The 18960-nt window shown below is 46.2% G+C and overlaps 1 protein-coding gene across 2 annotated transcripts in view; it reads left to right on the forward strand.

Annotated features, from left to right (window-relative positions):
• LOC132250084 (glutamate receptor ionotropic, NMDA 2B-like) overlaps positions 1-18960 on the forward strand; it is a 204243-nt gene that overhangs the window by 122039 nt on the left and 63244 nt on the right. The window contains exon 3 of one of the 2 annotated variants that reach the window (XM_059726263.1): positions 3579-4177. In XM_059726263.1, coding sequence (XP_059582246.1) covers positions 3579-4177 — 599 coding nt within the window. Of the gene's footprint in view, positions 1-3578; positions 4182-18960 lie in introns of those variants that run through there. The other variant, XM_059726264.1, reaches the window with a different exon arrangement.

Here is an 18960-nt window from a genome sequence, read left to right on the forward strand (position 1 = left end):
ACGTGGCTCTTCGGAGCTTTAGTCTAGGGACAGACATTACACACAAACCGGTTTAAGTGATCAGAAACCAGCTTAAACCTGTAATAGAATGTACATTCAATGCACATAAACCAGTTTCAAAATGGCCAAAACCAGTTTGAGAGAAACCTGGTTGAATGTAATATCAGACTTAACTGATTTGGCTCAAACCGGTTTATGCAATGTCTGTCCCAGGCCCTTTGCTGGTTTACGATAAACCAGACACCGCCAGCATCCCAGCATGCTCTCTGGGCTGGGTAGGGCTCTCTGCTCCAGCTACAGGGCTGACTCCACCCCTCTGCTCTCTAGCTGGAGCAGGGACTGGCCCTAGCACCAGCTGGCATGGCCCCGTTAAAGCAAAGTGGGCAGGGAGGGGGTTAATTCTTCCCTCCTTTCCCTCTTCCCCCACTGCAATAGCGGGCAGCCTATCTGCCAGGGAGCAGAGGGGAGGGGGATGCAGTGGTGGCCCCTGGAGCTGCCAGAATCCAGCTGCAGGGAAAGGACAGAGGGAGGAATTAACCCTTTTCCCTGCCCCCTTCACCTTAATAGGGCCATGCTGGGTAGGTAGGTTGTCCCACAGGGTTGGGAGGGGGGCTCTGTTCTGTGATGGTGGGACTCTTCCCCTTTCTCCTCTTTCCAGGGTGAGAGGAACGACTTTGAGGTCCTGGATGGGGATTCTTCTTCCTCCTCCTCCCAGGGTGGGGAGGGGGACTCTTCCTTTTCCTCCCCTTCCCCTACCTGCTGCTGTGCTCTATTCCGTGTTGGGGGGGAACTCTTCTGCCTTCTCCTCCTCCCCCAGCGCTGCACAGGTGGGGGGGGGGGAGGGAGTGGAGCCTGCTTTATCTCTGCGGCTTGGCTCCCTGAGACTCCAGCAGGGAAAAGTCCTGCACTGGAGTCGGCTGCTTCCCCCACTCCCACTGCCCGCATTCTACCAGGAGTGGAGGGAGCCCCCCTGCTTCCCTGCAGAGTCCAGTGCCTGGCTTCCCTGCCATGTGTGTGGGGAGCTGCAGGCGTGGTGTGGAGCCATGGGGATAGAAGCAGCTGGGCAGGCTGCACGGAGTTGTGCTCCTCGCCCTCAGCACAGTGCTGGCTGCCTCTATAGAGGCTTCATGCTACACCTGCAGCTCTGCACTCAGAGGGGAAGCCCCACGCTGGACTTTTCAGGAAAGCAGGGGTGGGGCTCCCTCCACTCCTGGCAGAGTGTGGGACCTGCATAGTGGGGAGTGGGGGAGCTGCTGGTTCCAGTGCAGGACTTCTCCTGCTGCAGGCTCAGGTTTGGGGAGCAGAGCTGTGGGGATAAAGCAGGCTCCACTCCCTCTTCCTGCACATGAACACCCTGACCTCCCCACCTGCTGCTGCTGCCAGGCAGTGGGGGCTGCATGCCATGGGGGGGGGGGAATGTGTGGGGGGCCCCTATACCCCCCCCATGCCCCCACACCCCCCCCATGCCCCCACACCCTGCCCAGCTGAGCTCCATGGTCCCACTGCCCTTCTGTGGGGACGAATGGGAAGGGGAAGAGTTCTACCCCAGCATGGAACAGAGCTTCCCCCTGCCTGGGTGGGTACAGTCAGGGGAAGAGTCCCCTTCTAGGGCTGGGAAGCATGCCATAGAGCCCTGCCTCCCCACCCTGCAGGTGGAGGGGAGGAGGAAGGAGAAGACCCCCCCTCCGGCCAAACAGGGCTGCCCTCCTGGCCCTGTGGTGGTGGGGGAGGGGGAAGAGTTCCCCTTGGGCTGGGCAGCCATTTCTGCCCAGATTGTTCCCAGCTGCCAGGGAGCTTCTGGGGTGGGCCTGCCCGGGCCTGGCCAGGCCCCCCTCCTCAGCTCAGCTTCCCTGTGGAAGGGAGGGCTGCTCTAGCGACCCCAGGCTTCTGGCTTGAGCCACTGCAGGTATGTGCTGAATGTCTATCCACTTGCAAACTGATTCACTCTCTGCAAAGACTGAATCAATTCAGGCTCAGGTTTTTTGAATGTCTGTCCCTAGCCTTAAAGTATAACACATGGCAAAGTTGAGAGAATGAAATTGATAGACTAAGGCTAGAACCTGGGGCCAGTCCCCCATCCCTTCTCTGCCCTGTACTCCCATTCCCTCTCAAGAGTTTCTGAGCTATGGAATGTTCTGCTAAAGGAGAATACGGTTGAAATAGGTCATCAAAACCTGCTTCTAGAAAGGTTGGATAGATCCTCAAAGGAGTTTTAGTTTGCTGCGCCCCAAGTCATTTAAGACGCATTATGCCATTGAATTTCCTACAGCAGCTGGAATTAATGCACAATATGCTGCCGAGGCATGCAAACACTGACACCATTAAAATGGTGCAAAAGCATTTAGCCCACTTTAAAGTGTTGTGCACACACACCTCTTGTTTTGTGCACACACTGCCAAGTCTAGGAGACTAGACTTGCTAGTGATCCAGTCTTTAATCTTTTCTAAACTTTAGTTACATGTAAATATATAGGGCATTTATCAGTTTACTATGTTCAGTGGATTCCTTTTGACTTGACATACCTAACTGCCACTTTTAGGCCTGTTCTTCTAGCTAATTGAGAAGAGGAAGGGCTGCTGCCTCATTTCTAAAAATGGTAATTGATTTTGAATAGTGACTTATTATAATATGAATTTCTTCTGAATACCAAAATTTAACTCTACCACTTTTTATTAGGGGTACCATTCAATGGGACTTTGCAATTGACTTTAAAGGGTATAAGGCTAGTCCACAATAGAGCCTGCTCTGGAAATAAATTCCTTTTGAATGTGGTTCAGACAAATGCAGGGATTTAAAATTTAATTGGACCAGCGACAAATTGTAAATCTAATGTCTTATGAACTACCAGGATGAAAAACGCTTGCACTGTGATTCAGTAACAGAAATCCATATAAAAGCCTTTTTCAGATAATATTATAACCTCCAAAACTGTTCAGTTGTTTTCTTTTGTGTAAATATGAGCATGTTGATAACAGTATTGTAACGATTTTGATGGAAGGATATGAAAAATTATGCCAATAGAAATATTAAAAGCTTTCCTTTAAAACAAAGTGTAAACAAAATTTGCTATGCAAAATGGTGATATATCTGCTTTTTGGCAATAATTTTGTATATCCGAGTGTCACTTACTGCGAGTATCCCGAACCCCTGCCAAAACACTTATAGTTTTGCACACTGTAGTGTATCTCTGTTTATGTCAAATACGATGTTATGATAAACAAAATTAAGTCCATTAATCTCTTTAATTATGGAATAATCTGCATTTTCTCTACATTTTGACCACCTCATTTACATGCCATACATTCCTCTATGCCAGATTTGCTCCTGACCTTCCAGACCTCTGAGCAGATTTAAACAGCCACTGCTAAAAAGAAAAGAAGAAAAAGCACCATAAAAAAGATTTATTTTCTTCCCATTTGCCTAGCTCTGTTAAGAAGCCTTGAGCCAAGCCCAAACTCCAAAGTGAAGGGGTGCAACCTAGTCTTTTCTACTTCCTCACTGGAATTGGCTAGGGACTCTGATTTTTATTTATTTTGACCTGTTTTTGTTTTCTCTTTCTTCTTTTGATTCTCTTCTAGGATGAATCATCCATGTTCTTCCAGTTTGGCCCATCAATAGAACAGCAAGCCTCTGTCATGCTCAACATTATGGAAGAATATGACTGGTATATCTTCTCCATTGTCACCACCTACTTCCCTGGCTACCAGGACTTTGTCAACAAGATTCGCAGCACCATTGAGCACAGCTTTGTGGGCTGGGAGCTGGAGGAGGTTCTCCTGCTGGACATGTCCCTAGATGATGGGGACTCGAAGATCCAGAACCAGCTCAAGAAGCTACAGAGTCCTGTTATCCTCCTCTACTGCACCAAGGAAGAGGCAACTTATATCTTTGAGGTAGCCAACTCTGTGGGTCTGACAGGCTATGGTTACACATGGATCGTGCCCAGCCTGGTGGCAGGCGATACAGACACAGTGCCATCTGAGTTCCCCACTGGGCTCATCTCTGTCTCATATGATGAGTGGGACTATGGTCTTCCTGCCAGAGTGAGGGATGGGATAGCCATAATCACCACGGCTGCCTCTGACATGCTATCTGAACACAGCTTCATCCCTGAGCCCAAGAGCAGCTGTTATAACACCCAGGAAAAAAGGATATACCAGTCCAACATGCTCAACAGGTAAGGGGAAGGGTCAGGTAAGCATCACAAAATAGGGGTTACGGCAGGCATATGCTCTTTGCCCCGATTCTTGGGAATCATGTAACATTCAGACGAAAGTGGGGAAAACAGGTAGTATTTTTGGAGGCTGGGCAAATGGAGGACTTTTGATGTTTGGGCCAGTTCTGAAGTGTGTTATGTCCTTTTGCACTGCCACCGCAACAGCTCTTTGTGGCAATGGCAGGCAATTCAGCATGAAACAGGAGCCAACTTGCCTGGAAGGTGGATGGACAATGATAGCATAATACAAAAGTCTGTGGGAACTGTTCCAAGAATGTGTTTTCTTGTGCAAAAAGAATGAACCATAAGTATCTCAATAGAAAGTCTTTTCATAAAAGGGTATGTAGCTGCAGGCACTCAGTGTGGGACTCTGTCCACTCCTAAAAGCAGTTTGGGGCATTCATTGTTAGCCACATCTGCACCAAACTCAGCCTCAAACTTGGGTCTCCTTGCTTGGGCAGGCTTCTATCATATACAGTAAAAGCTGTGTTATCCAGCACTTTATTAACCAGCATGCTCTATTAACTGGCATGCCGATTTTGACGCGGCAAAAGTGAGACCGGAAGTCCCACCATGGCACTTCCGGTTTCACCAAGTCCCACTTCACTGACTTTGGACCACGACCTGGGGCAAAGCAGCCTGCATGGGGGCCTCCCTCCCTGTCCCCCGCCACAGTGATGCCAGGGAGTGGAAGCCCTGGCTCACTCGACACAGCGGGAGGGGCGGTGGCTGGAACAGGCAAAGACGACTTTCAGATACCTGGCATATTTGATTAACCGGCGCTCCCCATTCCCCATGGATGCTGGATAACACATCTTTTATTCGGATTTAGAAGGTCTTGGGTTCCATTCTCATTGACAACAGGTTACAGGGGCTCCATCTAGGCACTGTCAGTGACGTGTCATATGGAGATACCTGAGCTAAAGTGTTAGAAACAGTATGGCCATGTTAGTGTGGCATGCTGTCTGGAATTATAAATTAGGGTTAATTAGCCCAGGTAATGTAATACAGCTTCAAGGTATCTTTACATGGCAGTGTATTGTCATGTAGATATGCCTTTAGGTGCCAATTCAGAAGATGACTTGTGGCTGTAAATCTGAAGTGGAGATAGACACGTCCCTGCAGCTGTAATCTAAGGTATGTCTGTACTAATCACAAACATACACTTGTGAGTGTAGTGTAGTCATACTTGAGCTAGCGTTAAACTATGTAGCTTGAATACTGTGAGCTGCATAACTGTGGCAGCAAGGATCTCAGCATGTACTGCAAATGTTGCTCAGAAAATTGGATAAATACTCAAGTAGTTGGTGTGTGCTGCTGTGGCTTCACTCCTGTTGGTACCTGAAGTAGCTATTTTAAAGCTAGTTTAGTGCATCTGTGAGAGCTGCAGTATAGACACACCTGTAGGCAACTAACTCCCTTCTCTTCAGCATTTCCAGTGAGCCAGTTTAGGTATCTGCCCACTTAGCATGCTGTTATTTTTGTGGATCCTATTCTAAGGCACCTAACTCCCTGTGCATTGCATAGGGAGACTTGCCACCTAAAAGTAGATGCTACAATACCTTAGTCCTTCTGTGGATCTCTCCCTAGAGAATCTGCTGAAACTCGCAAAGAAAATCTATGGTACAGCCAGGAATTTAAACCTAGTCTCCAGATTAGCACTCTAATCCTAGAGATTCCTTCCTCACCTTACTGATCACAACATCGCAGAAATCCAGGCAAAGAGATGAGTGGGAAAGCTGAGAGGGAGGCAAAATCTACAATTACCAAATGTATCCTGGGCTGTCATTCTCTAGTGACACACGGCTCTGTTTTTTTGTGTTTAGACATCCTTGGATAGGTTATTCCCATTGCTGCTGGTGGACTAAGTCATGGAGAATCCAAGCTATGGTCTCAAAAAGAGGGCTCCAAAAAGAACACAGCATTCCTGTGGGGTTTTTTTTTCTTAAGCAGAGTAGGTCAATCCAGCATTGCCACTTGCTGGCTTGTGTGCTCTGATTCTTTAGTTATAATATGTAGCAGATGTCCAAGTTTTTTTAGACAGAGAATATGTATTTCGTAGACAATTAGTACTTGACTCTCTCAGGTGATGAACATCTAAAAACTCCCACTGATGCCAACTGGAGTGTTAGGTGCTCAGCACTTCTGAAGAATTAGGCCTTACTGATCAGCACAGTATTCTCTTGTAGTTATTGACTAAATGGCATGCTATTAACTAGTAGCTTTTTACATCTGCTGTCATTTCTAGTTCACACTGATAACAACATATGTGTTCGATGTTTCTTAATTAAACCTCTGCATCAGAATCATAGCTGGATCATTTTTAAAGAGATGAAGTTTGTTTGTGAAGAGGTTTAACAACAGAAGAAAACTTCCCTTCAAAGCCTAATGCACCATTTATGTCAGCAGGAGACTGTGGCTTTCACTGCTTTGTCCAGTATCATTTTATATAGTCCTAGTGGTGGGGCTTGAGGGAAGAGTTTCTTTTAGTTCTGCTAGTGCTTAAGCATTTTGTCAATTCATTATTGTCAAGATTTTATCCTCTTCTTTGTCTCTTCCAGTCTAGCTTTTGTTGTCTCTACATCTTGAGATGGTTTTAAGCTCATCAATAACCTCCTCCTCTTCCTTCCAGCTGAACCTTAGAGTTCCTTCTCTGTTACTCTTCTGAATGAGTGATTCTCAAGAGAATAGATACAAAGTTATCAACTGCCACTTCAAGGCACTGCTTGGCTTACTTTTTTTTTTTTTAGTGAATACTGATTTTTTTGGAAGCCCAAATATGTACTGAAAATCAAATACCTACTTATGACCTCCCTGTAGAAAACCAAGTTACTTCAAGGTGTCTCAAGTTGGGCACCTGAAAAAATGGAGGTTGTGGGAATAAAAAATTATATTTAAAACTGTAGACTCTGCTCCTTCCTACTTATCTAACTTTTTTGAAAATCTTTGTCATATCTTTATCAAAATTCAGCATGCATCTTGTTGCACCATCCTCCATTCCGCAACTCAAACATTAGGGGAAAAGGGAGGAGGAACACACTGAGCAATTGATTCAAAAGTTCAGCGGGCCTTGGATTAGACCTTTTAGGTTAGTGGGACCTATATGCTAACCTTGAAGCACATACTGAAGAGCTTTGCTCAATTGGAGTCTTAAATGCTTTAAACCTACTCACTTTTTATAGGTACCAATTAGTAAATGCTTTTCCTCATCCCTTTCATCTCAAAGGATCATTGAGTTTTCATATATGCTACACAATGCAATAAATACGGGTAATAGATATGTTTAGGAAAAGTGGTCAGACACTTTTACTGGACTGCAGTTTCTAAAACACTAATAGTAGGGTTGCCAGGGGATCCCTGCAGGACTATATTAAGCCAGCTACAGCTAGCAGTTCCCCCTCAACATGCCTACACAGATTGGAGAAATGTATGTATGTGGGCACAATGGGTGGGGGGTTACTGCAGTGCGTGCACGACCTGGTTATAATATATCGCCATGTAACTAGCATTTCAGAAAATGCTGAAGCTAATCCAAAGTGGTTCAATTGCTTCAAATCCATAGCAGGGAGGGAACACAATGAAGGAATTTTCCTGTTCTGTCTTAGGGGGAGTGACATGTCAGGCTAGAGAAAAGTATAATTTAATTCAGCTAAGGCACTTTATAAATTAAGGTTATAAATCAGTCATTTCCCAGAGTCTGTGTTTGAACCCTGACTATATCTAGTCAGACTCTTTGACAAGTTCAAGTTATCCTGGGTGCACTCATAATCATTTTCTTCTTGCTGTGCTCTCTATTGGTTTTCTACAGACCTAAATAAATAAAGGCATGGATGAAAGAAAGATGACAAAGAAAGGGGAGGAGAGAGAGGGAGGGAGGGAAACCACCTGAGCAAAGTTTAATTCTTCATGTTTGCTATGGAGTTTGCCTGGAAATTTTCTCATCTTCCTTCACTGTAAGGTTGGTGAGAGGAAGCAGGGTATAAAGGAAAAGGCCAGCCTACAGAAAGTTTGCGAGGGAAGGTTTGCTTGCAGAGAGGTACAGTAAGAGGTAGGTATTGGCAGAGATTCATGACCCAGATACCTTGTTCTGGGCAGACCCAAACCCTCAGACTGACCACAACCTCTCCATTCAATAATAGTTAAATTGTGTTGCTACACAGTGACAGCAGATAAGAATAATGCAAACAATTCTATATACCTACCATTCCCAGGGTTCACAGAGTTGGGGTAAGTCTGGACAGTATGCAAACTTCACTCTGAGGTTCTATCTTGAATGTCAGATGTCAGCAGCCAAGAGGTTGGAGACTGAGTCCCATTTCACGCCCCCTTCCCGCTGCAGCGGTTTGGGTGAGGATGGGCTTGTAGTGGCCTTCGGTTTCTCTCTTGGGGACCCTCTGCTGCTCTGAAATTCTTCCTTTTGTATCTTTTTTTATTTCTGTGATGACTCTTCATTATTGAGCATTGCTAATTGGTCTTTCTGTGGTTGTCATATTGGCCACGTTCTGTCCTGTTAGCATTTTCCTTTGTTTCACAAACCCATCATGTGCACACATCCTAATTTGGTCTGTTTCCCAAAACCAGAAATCCCAAGGGCTCTGCAGTTGGGCACTCTGACCTGGTACCACTTTATCTCATGTTATGGAACAGTGTGGTACATGTCTTTAATTTCCTAGCCTGTGTGTCTGCTTGCTGCTTGCTTGTAGCAGACACAGTGGCCTTAAGGGAACTTTGTCACAAAATGGGCTTTTAGAAATAAATTAACCCTTGCTGTTGCCCTGCACCATTAGTCTAATATAATATCTACTTAACCTATAAGCCAATTCCCAAAAGCAAGCCTCTAAATACCATTTCCTAGCTATCAGTAGGCAGTGGACTTAAGGGATGCAAAGAGATGTCTGGAGGCTGTTGCAGTGCCAGAGCCACTGCTGCTGCCACCTCTTCCTCTGCTTGCACCTGTGAGGGGTCTGTCCAGGCAGGACTGCTCACCATCCAGGCTTCTGCCCAGGTACTAGTTTGGTGCTGTGGAGACTGTGGCTTGCAGGTTCCTTACAGTGACAGCCAAGTGGGGGACTCTCTGCAATGTGAGTGGTGTCTCCTGATGGTGTCCCTCAGGAAGTAGGCAAGAGAGCTACAGGAGTGGGTGGCAAGGCTCTAAAGCATGCTCTGTTAAGAGGACTTTATCGATTCAGTGCTGGAGGAGACCTCTAGGATTGTGGAGGAAGGATTGTCAGAGGCAGCACTAGACAAGGAAAAGGACATGGGCTTCCAGAAAGGTGGAAGCTAGAAGCTTGTAACCTGTGGCAGAAGTCTTCATCCTTACTTGCAGCAGTTTGCCTGGAGAACAGATATGGAGCCCTAGCAACACAGGGGAAGGAACACATTCCATCAGTGGAAGAGGCCAAGTCGGGCCTCCCCAAGGTTGGGAGGATTGAAACCACTGCCACCAATAGGAAGTAATGGGTGATGGTGGTTGGTGATTCCCTTCTGTGGGGGATGGAGGTATCCATCTGCCAGTCTGACCTGTTGTCTTGGGAAGTCTGCTGCTTGCCTGGAGCCTGGATCCAAGATGTCACAGAGGGATAACTGAGACTCATCTGGCCCTCTGACTACTACCCCATGCTGCTCATCCACATGGACACCAATGATACTATCAGGGGGGACTCTGAGCAGATCAAAATTGACTACAGGACTCTGGGTGCAAGGATGAAGGGGACAAAGGCTCAGGTGGTGTTCTTGACCCTTCTGGTCAAGGGGAAGGGCCCAGGCAGGAGTGGACACATTCTGCAGATCAGAGTGGATGCATCCTGCAGCAGGGCTTTGGCTTCTTCAACCACGGGATGTTGTTCCAAGAAGGAGGATTGCTAGGAAGAGATGGGATCCACCTGACAAAGAGAAGGAAGAGTGTCTTGGCAGGTGAGCTTGCTAACCTGGTGAGGAGGGCTTTTCGTTCACTGTGGGATAGAGACCAAAGTCCTGGGGGAAGTGGGTGATCTGGAGGAAGCAAGAGCAGGAGGAGACAACAGGGGAGGCCGCCTCATTCTTTCTGAGAAAGTAGGGCAATTGGCTAGTCATCTCAGGTGTCTGTACATGATGAATGCACGCAGCCTGGGAAACCAGCAGGAAGAATTGGAAGTCCTCACACAGTCACAGAACAAGGATGTGACTGGAATAACAGAGACTTGGTGGGATAGTTCGTATGACTGGAGGGAGTACTGTCATGGAAGGATATAACCTGTTCAGGAAGGATAGGTAGGGGAGAGGAGGAAGAATTTATCTTTATGTAAACGCCATATTGCTCAGAGATACAGTATGAGACTGGAGATAACCCAGAAACTTTCAACTGGCCTAGGGTCAGAGAGGAAAGCAACAAGGACGATGTTGTGTGTGGGGGAGGGGGAGGGGGAAGTATCTGCTATAGACCATCAGACCAGAAGGATGAGATGGATGAGACTTTCTTCAAATACCTAGTGGAAGTTTCCAGATTACAGGCCCTGGTTCTCATGGGGGACTTCAATTGCCCTTGCATCTGCTGGCAGTGCAATACAGCAGTGCACAGACAATACAGAAAGTTTTTGGAGAGTGTTGGGGACAACTTCCTGATGCAAGTGTTGGGGAAGCCAACAAGGAGGCATGTTCTTCTTGACCTGCTCAGGGAAGAATTGGTGGGGAGTGTAGAAGTGGATGACTTGGGCAGCAGCGACTATGAGATGATTGAGCTCAGGATCCTCAGGAAAGGAAGGAAGGAGAGCAGCAGAGTGAAGATCCTGGACTTGCAGAAAAGCAGACTGACTCACTGAAGGAAATCTTGGGCAGTTTCCCCTGGGAAGCCAGTCTGAGGGGGATAGGAGTCTAGGAGAGCTGTCTGTACTTTAAAGAATCCTTACTAAGAGCTCAGGAGCAAACCAACCCAATCCACAGAAAGACTAGAAAGTATGGCAAAAAACTAGCTTGACTTTAGCAGGGAGCTCTTTAGTGAGCTAAAACACAAAAAGGAAACTTACAAGAAGTGGAAACTTGGAAAATGACTAGGGTTGAATGTAAGAATATTGCATAGGCATGCAGGGATGAAATCAGGAAGGCCACAGTGCAGTTGGAGTTGCAGCTAGCAAGGGATGTGAAGGGTAACAAGAAAGGTTTCTACAAGTATGTTAGGAACAAGAGTTAGCAGGAGTCATCGTGGAGCCCTTGGCCTGGCTGTATGAGCATTCGTGGTCATCTGTCCAGGTGCCGAAGGATTGGAAACTAGCTAATGTGGTCTCATTTTAAGAAAGGGAGGAAGGAGGACCCAAGTAACTATATATGCCTGTAAGCCTCACCTCGGTGCTCGGGAAGATCTTGGAGAGAATCATCAAGGAGCATATCTGTGAGGGGCCTACAGGGGAGAACATGCTCAGGGGCAATCAGCATGGGTTCATCAAAGGCAAGTTGTGCTTGACCAACCTGATAGCTTTTTATGACCAAGTAACTAAATCCTTGGATGATGGTGTCGCTGTAGACGTAGTTTTTCTAGACTTTAAGAAGGCCTTTGACACTGTCTCTCACCCCATTCTCATCAATAAATTAGGTGACTGTGGCATTGATGCCTACACAGTTGGATGGGTAAAAAATTGGCTGCTGGGGCGCACCCAGAGAATAGTGGTGGATGGGTCGTACTCAACCTGGAGAGATGTGAGCAGTGGGGTACCACAGGGCTTGGTCCTCGGGCCTGCACTGTTTAACATCTTCATCAGCAACTTGGATGAGGTGATTTAAAGCACGTTGTCCAAGTTTGCTGATGACACTAAGATGTGGGGCGAGGTGGACACACTTGAAGGGAGAGAGAGGCTGCAACTAGATTTAGACAGACTACAAAAGTGGGCAGATGAGAATAGGATGGGGTTCAACGTAGACAAATGCAGGGTGCTGCACCCTGGGAGAAGGAATCCACAGCACACATACAGGCTGGGGAGTTCCCCTCTTGAAAGCACAGTGGCAGAAAGGGATCTCGGAGTCATTATTGACTCCAAGGTGAACATGAGCCGCCAATGCCAGACCGCAGCCAGCAAGGCCAGCCATACCTTGTCATGCATCCAGAGATGCATCTCAAGCTGGTCCAGAGAGGTGATGCTTCTCCTCTATGCGACTTTGGTCAGGCCGCAGTTGGAGTACTGCGTCCAGTACTGGGTGCTGCACTTTAAAAAGGATGTGGCCAGCCTGGAGAGAGTTCAGAGGAGGGCCACCCATTTGGTGAGAGGGCAGCAGGACAGGTCCTACAAGGAGAGACTGAGGGACCTGAACCTATTCAGCCTCAGCAAGAGGAGGCTGAGGGGGGACCTGGTGGCTGCCTACAAACTCATCAGGGGAGATCATCAGCAAATAGGAAGACCCCTTTTCTCCCCAGCACCACCTGGGGTGATGAGGAACAATGGTAATAAACTGATGGAGAATAGGTTTAGGTTAGAGATCAGGAGGCAATATTTTAGTTAGGGTGGCCAGAATCTGGAACCAACTTCCTGGGGAAGTGGTCCTTGCTCCTACCTTGGGCAAATTCAAGAGGAGGTTGGATGATCACCTGTCTGGGGTCTTGTGAATCCAGCATTCATTTCTGCCTGTGGCAGGGTGTCAGGCTAGATGATCTGTTCAGGTCCCTCCTGACTCTAGCTACTATGAAACTATGAGGCGGAAGATCAGGGAGAGTGTGGGCCCCTTACTAAATGGGGGAATCAATCTAGTGACAAATATGGAAAAGGCTTAAATACTCAATGCCTTTTTTTACCTCAGTTTTCACAGGTAAGGTCAGCTCCCAGACTGCTGCACCTCACAGCACAGCTTGGGGAGTTGGTGAGCAACTGACAGTGGTGAAAGAGCAGGTTGGGGAGTATTTAGAAAAGTTGGATGTGTACAAGTCCATGGGGCTGGACAGGATGCACTTAAGAGTGCTGAAGGAGTTGGCCAATCTGATTGCAAAGCCACTGGCTGTTATCTTTGAAAACTCATGGCAATCAGGAGAGGTTCTGGATGATTGGAAAAAGGCAAACATAGTGCCCATTTTTAAGAAAGGGAAGGAGGAGGATCTGAGGCACTATAGAACAGTCAGCCTCATCTCAGTCCCTGGAAAAAACACGAAGTAGGTCTTCAAGGAATCCATGTTTAAACTTGGAGGAAGAGAAGGTGATTAGGAACAGTCAGCATGGATTCACCAAGGGCAAGTCATGCCTGACCATCCTGACTGCCTTCTATGATGAGATGACTGATTCTGTGGATGTGGGAAGAGCAGTGGATGTGGTATACCTTGACCTTGGCTTTACTTACAATTTCCCACAACATTCTCACAAGCAAGCTAAACAAGTACAGGTTAGATGAATGGACTGCAAGGTGGATAGAAAACTGGCTGTATCGTCAGGCTTGAAGGGTAGGAATCAATGGCTCAATGTCTAGTTGGCAGCCAGCATCAAGTGGAGTGCCCCAGGGGTTGGTCCTGGGGCTAGTTTTGTTCAATATCTTCTTCAATGATCTGGAAGATGAGAGGGAGTGCACCCTCAGCAAGTTTCTCACCAAGCTGAGGGGAGATATAGATAATCTGGAGAGTAGGGCTATGATTCAGAATGACCTAGATGTGTTGGAGGATGGGACCAAAAGAAATCTCATGAAATTCAATGAGGACAAATGCAATGTCCTGCACTTAGGATGGAAGAATCCCACTCACAGTATAGGCTGGGAACTGACTGGCTAAACAGAAGTTCTGCAGAAAAGGACCTGGGGGTTACAGTGGACGATAAGCTGAATGAACCAACAGTGGGCCCTTGGTATGAAGAAGGCTAACAGCATACTGGACTGCACTAAAAGGTGTTTTGCCAGCAGATTGAGGCAAGTGATTCTTACCCTCTATTCAGAACTAGTGAGGCCACATCTGCAGTGCTGTGTCCAGCTTTGGGCCGCTCACAACAGGAGGGATGTGGACAAATTGGAGATAGTCCACAGAGGGTTAGGGGGATGGGGTAGATGACTTCTGAGGAGAGGCTGAAAGAACTGGGCTTGCTTAGTTTGGAGATGAGGCAATTGAGGGAGGATTTAATAACAGCCTTTATCTACCTGAAGGGTGGTTATGAAGAGGATGGAGTTAATTGTTTTTTCGTGCTGACAGATGACAGAACAAGGAACAATGGTCTTATGTTGCAACATGGGAAGCTTAGGTTGGATATTAGGAAAATCTTTCTCACTAGGAGGGTGATAAAGCACTGAAACAGGCTACATAAAGTGCTTGTAGAATGTCCATCCTTGGAGGTTTTTAAGACCTGGGTAGACACCATTTTAGTTGGGATGATATAGTTGGGCATAGGCCTGCTTTGATTAGGGGATTTGACTAGATGACTTCCCGATGTCCTTTCCAACCATAATTTTCTATGATTTTATGTTCTCACCTCTTCTATATTCACTTTTTTATGAAAACATCTATCCTCTAGAAATGCATTTTTATATGAATCCCTGTGTATGGAGAAGGCATCAGGAGAAGAATGGACTGTCATCCAGCCTCCTTGCTTTTACCTTGTGTGGTGCTGCTTTTCAGTGTAAGTGTTTGGTCTGCATCTTCTCAATATTAATAATACTCTCATAGCAACTGTTTCCTGTCTGTCTTGAAACTGATACTACTTTGAGTTAGATTAGAACTGTGGGGTTATGATCATGATTACTGGTTCTTGCAGCTTTTTCCTAGCAATAACCCTACTGGTGAAATGGGTCTATTAGTTAATAGGAAAATAATATGCCAAGAAAGGCTGGTTTCATGTGTAGGTGTCATTTTCTATATATAGTGAGACTTTATAGATCCTATCCTATTCTATTGTTGGAATGCTAAAAGAATGAACTAAGCTCTTCTGTCTGGAAATGACTGGAATGTATCAAAACACATGAAACATACAGGTGGTGCAAGTGACTGTAGAACTGTGAAAGGTGGGGGGACATCTTGGCCCATCTAGGCAAGCAACTGACTATGTCACCAACATATAACTGTTCTGGATTTGACTTGAAGGGACTGACTCCAAATAAAAAATAAACTTATTTCCCCTTGACACTAAATGCCTGTTTTAGTTTCTAAGGGGATATCTACATCACGGTGACAATGTGCTCTGGTTAGGACAGTCCTGGATACTTTCCTCCCACCTGCTCTGAATCCCATAGTCCAAACTCAACTCAAATGTATGCCAGTGATGCTACTCTTGAGCATTCTTCAGGCAAGATGTTCTTCACCATGCTTGAGAGAGTGGCCACTGGGGACAACCCCAGAGTGGCCTTGTGCATTTTCAGGTTTGCAGCATATGGGTAGAGTTTTTTTTTTTTTTAAATGGGGCTGTCCCAGCCTGGTTACACTGCTGCCATGGTGTGTATATGCCCTGGGTGTCTTCAGAAGGATACTGGGCATGGGTCTAGAAATCTAGAACTGCCAGTCCAGCAAAATAGTGGTGACAATGTCGGTTGAATTGGACCTTGCTTATTTGTGGGAATCACTACCCTGCCCATTCCATTGAGATTTCCAGATGGGATGGTTAGGAGTTCCTGATAGGGTTTGCTTCACTTTGTTGTGGAACTCCCTCCCTTCTTAGTCTGCCAAAGCCCAGGTTTGTTAGGCTGCCTGGCGTGCTGCAAAGACCATCTTTTTTTCTCTCTCTTCAAGGCTGCGGAGTAGGGAGTGGGCTGATTTGCATATGTTTATCGATAGTTTTTTGCTTTTTTGTGACTTTAATCCATGACTAGTCTCCAGAGCACTGGACAATTGCCCATAGTTGCATTTTAAAAATGTAAAAAAAAAAAAGCTAACAAAAACAGGCATAACTTGAGACTGGAAATTGGTCATGAGTCATGGGAAAGAAATATTATTCCTGGGACATCCTTTTGGGAGCAGAAATCTGTTCTCTTTTTCTTCTGCATAGATGCTTGCAGCCACTGGTCTGTATACACTGATATTATCAGAGAGTCTTCCATGGGCTGCGACCTTTTCCTACTGGTTGGTTCTTGTTGAAACTGCTTGTGAATTCTGGGCCATAACTACTAGTTTGTTGTAGGGTTACTAATGAGTTCTCCACTGATTGGCTTAATAGCACCTCATTTAGCAGCAGGCTGCCCATACCAGTTTTCATTTGACTAAAGAGAGCATCAAAGCATTTGCTTTAGAGCAAAAAACCCAAATGTGGAATTAAAATGATTTTACAAAGAGATATTATAAAAGGAAGGAGATGGAAGGAGTGATTGGGAGAACTGAGCTTATCATCAAAAACAGCTGGTAAACTTTTCTATGTGTATGTACGCACATGATTCCTCTGCTTTAGAGGAGATACCTATCATCTGGAATCATCCATGCCAGGCAGTTTGGAAACCTGAAAGTAAATGGTTGGAAACTATTCTGGTTGAGACAACTTGGGCACAACTTGAGTCCTGCAGTGCCATGTTCCCTATGGCATCTAGGAACAAGCTAAGTGGGGGGGTGGGGGCAGGGGACAGGAGTGAATGGGGGGGTAGAACATTGGAATAAGTGAGCAAAGGATTTCTTGTAGTAGGCACACAATTAATATATTTATCCGCTAGATGGGAATACTGACCACTAAAGTCCCGATGTTCTTCCTCGGGGTGTAATTGACTTAGTGACCCATCTCCTTCAAGACCTTGTTTCACCTGTATTGAATGCAAACACATTGCTGCCTATGCTGGTCCCAGAGAATCTATCTTAGTTCAGCACCAAGGAGAGTGCCTGTGGCTGGACGTGAGGGTGAGGTGCCCTGACTTCTTACAAACAGCTTCTTAGTTCCTTTTGGCATATACCTCTTCTGGATCTCCCTTGTCTTATCCAACCCTGTCCTCCCCCCAGATAAGAAGAGATGCGCAATGCTAAATTCAATCCAGCAATTACCCGGTGCTACTGTAATTTATTTTAATGAGAGTTATGTGGAATTATTTGGTCCCCTTGTCTTTGAGGAGCTCCATGAATAAGGCTGGGAAGGGGATTAAAATGATTATGCAATGGTCAATCTGGATTGGCGGGGGGTAATGTTTCTAGGAAGAGGAGGGTGCTGGTGCACACTTCTTGCTTGACCTTTCAGAGCTTCTAAGCTGGGGTCTTGTTAGCAGCTCATTATGCTCCTGGCAGTTGGCACATCCAGCTGCCATCAGGCTGGCACCGGGTCCCTGTGCTGTGCTGGCTGGTCACACGTGGAATGACTGTTGCTAACAGATTAGAGATCCCTGCTGCTGAAATCTGTTCACTTTTGTCCCAGTTCCAGCAGCAGCAGTTGGCTGGGGGCTGCCCAGTGTCTTCATGTAGTTTAGGGGTCTGTCTTTGCCTGTCCTTCCTTCCCTTTCTCTCACTGTCTTTGTGCATGTGTGCACTCTCTCACAGGCCTAGGGAAATTATTTTCCTCTCTTCCCCTAGATTTATTTTCTATGTGTTCATAAATATTTGAGTTTTCTCTGCCATGTTCATTTATTACATGGAAGGAGTTCAGTCCTCATCAAAGCAGAAGGGTCCTTGGGGGCTGGAGTCCCCTAGTGATGCACAAAGCAGGGGCAGCATGAGAACGGGTGGTCAGAGTTGAGCCAGCTTCTCTAGCCCACTATCCCATCAGCAAGTCCCTCTCCTGTGCCTTGCACTCAGATGGTTGCTAGGTTACTGTTTCAGTTTTTGGGGGATACTGAAGGAAGCTTTATTGTGATGCAGAACGTGTGTGTGTGTGTGTGTGTGTGTGTGTGTGTGTGTGTGTGTGTGCACGCACACACAGCCATCAGTGCCCCCTCAAACCAAAGTGACCAGTGACAAAGGCTTAGACACTAATGACACACAACAGTGACTCCACCTTCCTTGAGCTGCCTCCCTTTTGGTCTTCCATTATGCTGTCTTGGGGAGGCTTGTGAGACCCTTGTGTAGAATCAAATTAGGAAAACTACCTACCCCAATGACCCTGGCTGCTGTGCCTGAACCCTGCGTGGCAGGATTATCCTGAGGTGGAATGAGTGCGGGGGAGAGAAGTGGGGGACAGGGATTAGGGGCAGAAGATTGCAATGTGTTAGGAACAGTTAGCTTACAGATGTTGCTTGCAACAGGGGGAAAAATGAATTGCAGAGTAATTGTTATGACTGTAGCTGTCCCTTGATTAGAGACTGGCCTGAGACCCACCAAGTCACTTTAAGCAGGCCACCAGCAATCCACCAGCTGGGAATGATTCTCCATGGACAGAACAAAACATTTCCTGATTCCATTTCAAGTCCTCTGATCTGTCCTCTGCTCTAGATCCAAGTCCTTTTAATGCTAATACCTTGAAATGGCATTTGCTGGTGCTGATATGCTTTTAACTTGTGAATTCAGGTTCTTTTATTTTTTTTCCCCCTTGCAACTCTGAAGTGAACTGAAACCTTTCCTCTGAAAGGTCCACAGGGGAACTGGAGGGAGGGGAATGAATCCACAAACAGTGAACAAAAATATCACAGGCAAAATGTGTAAGGAATTCAGTGATTTTTAAAGAAGTCCATGTAATGAGAGGATGTAGCTGTGCCTGGGGATAGCACCGCAGTGCACCACAGGTGAATGCCTTCTCTCCTCCTCAGTGATTGCCTGCTAGCCTGTCAGGGCCCTTTGGATCATGCATCCATAGATGAACAATTTGCCTTTTCTGGACTTATTGTAAGATTCATTAAAGAACATCTTTATCTTTTTTTAATTGAAATATTTTTCCCCTAGACTTAATGTTCTTACTATCTTTTGAGTTTTAAAAATAGGAATT

This window comes from Alligator mississippiensis, chromosome 4 (assembly GCF_030867095.1).
Source record: "Alligator mississippiensis isolate rAllMis1 chromosome 4, rAllMis1, whole genome shotgun sequence".
Taxonomy (NCBI): domain Eukaryota; kingdom Metazoa; phylum Chordata; order Crocodylia; family Alligatoridae; genus Alligator; species Alligator mississippiensis.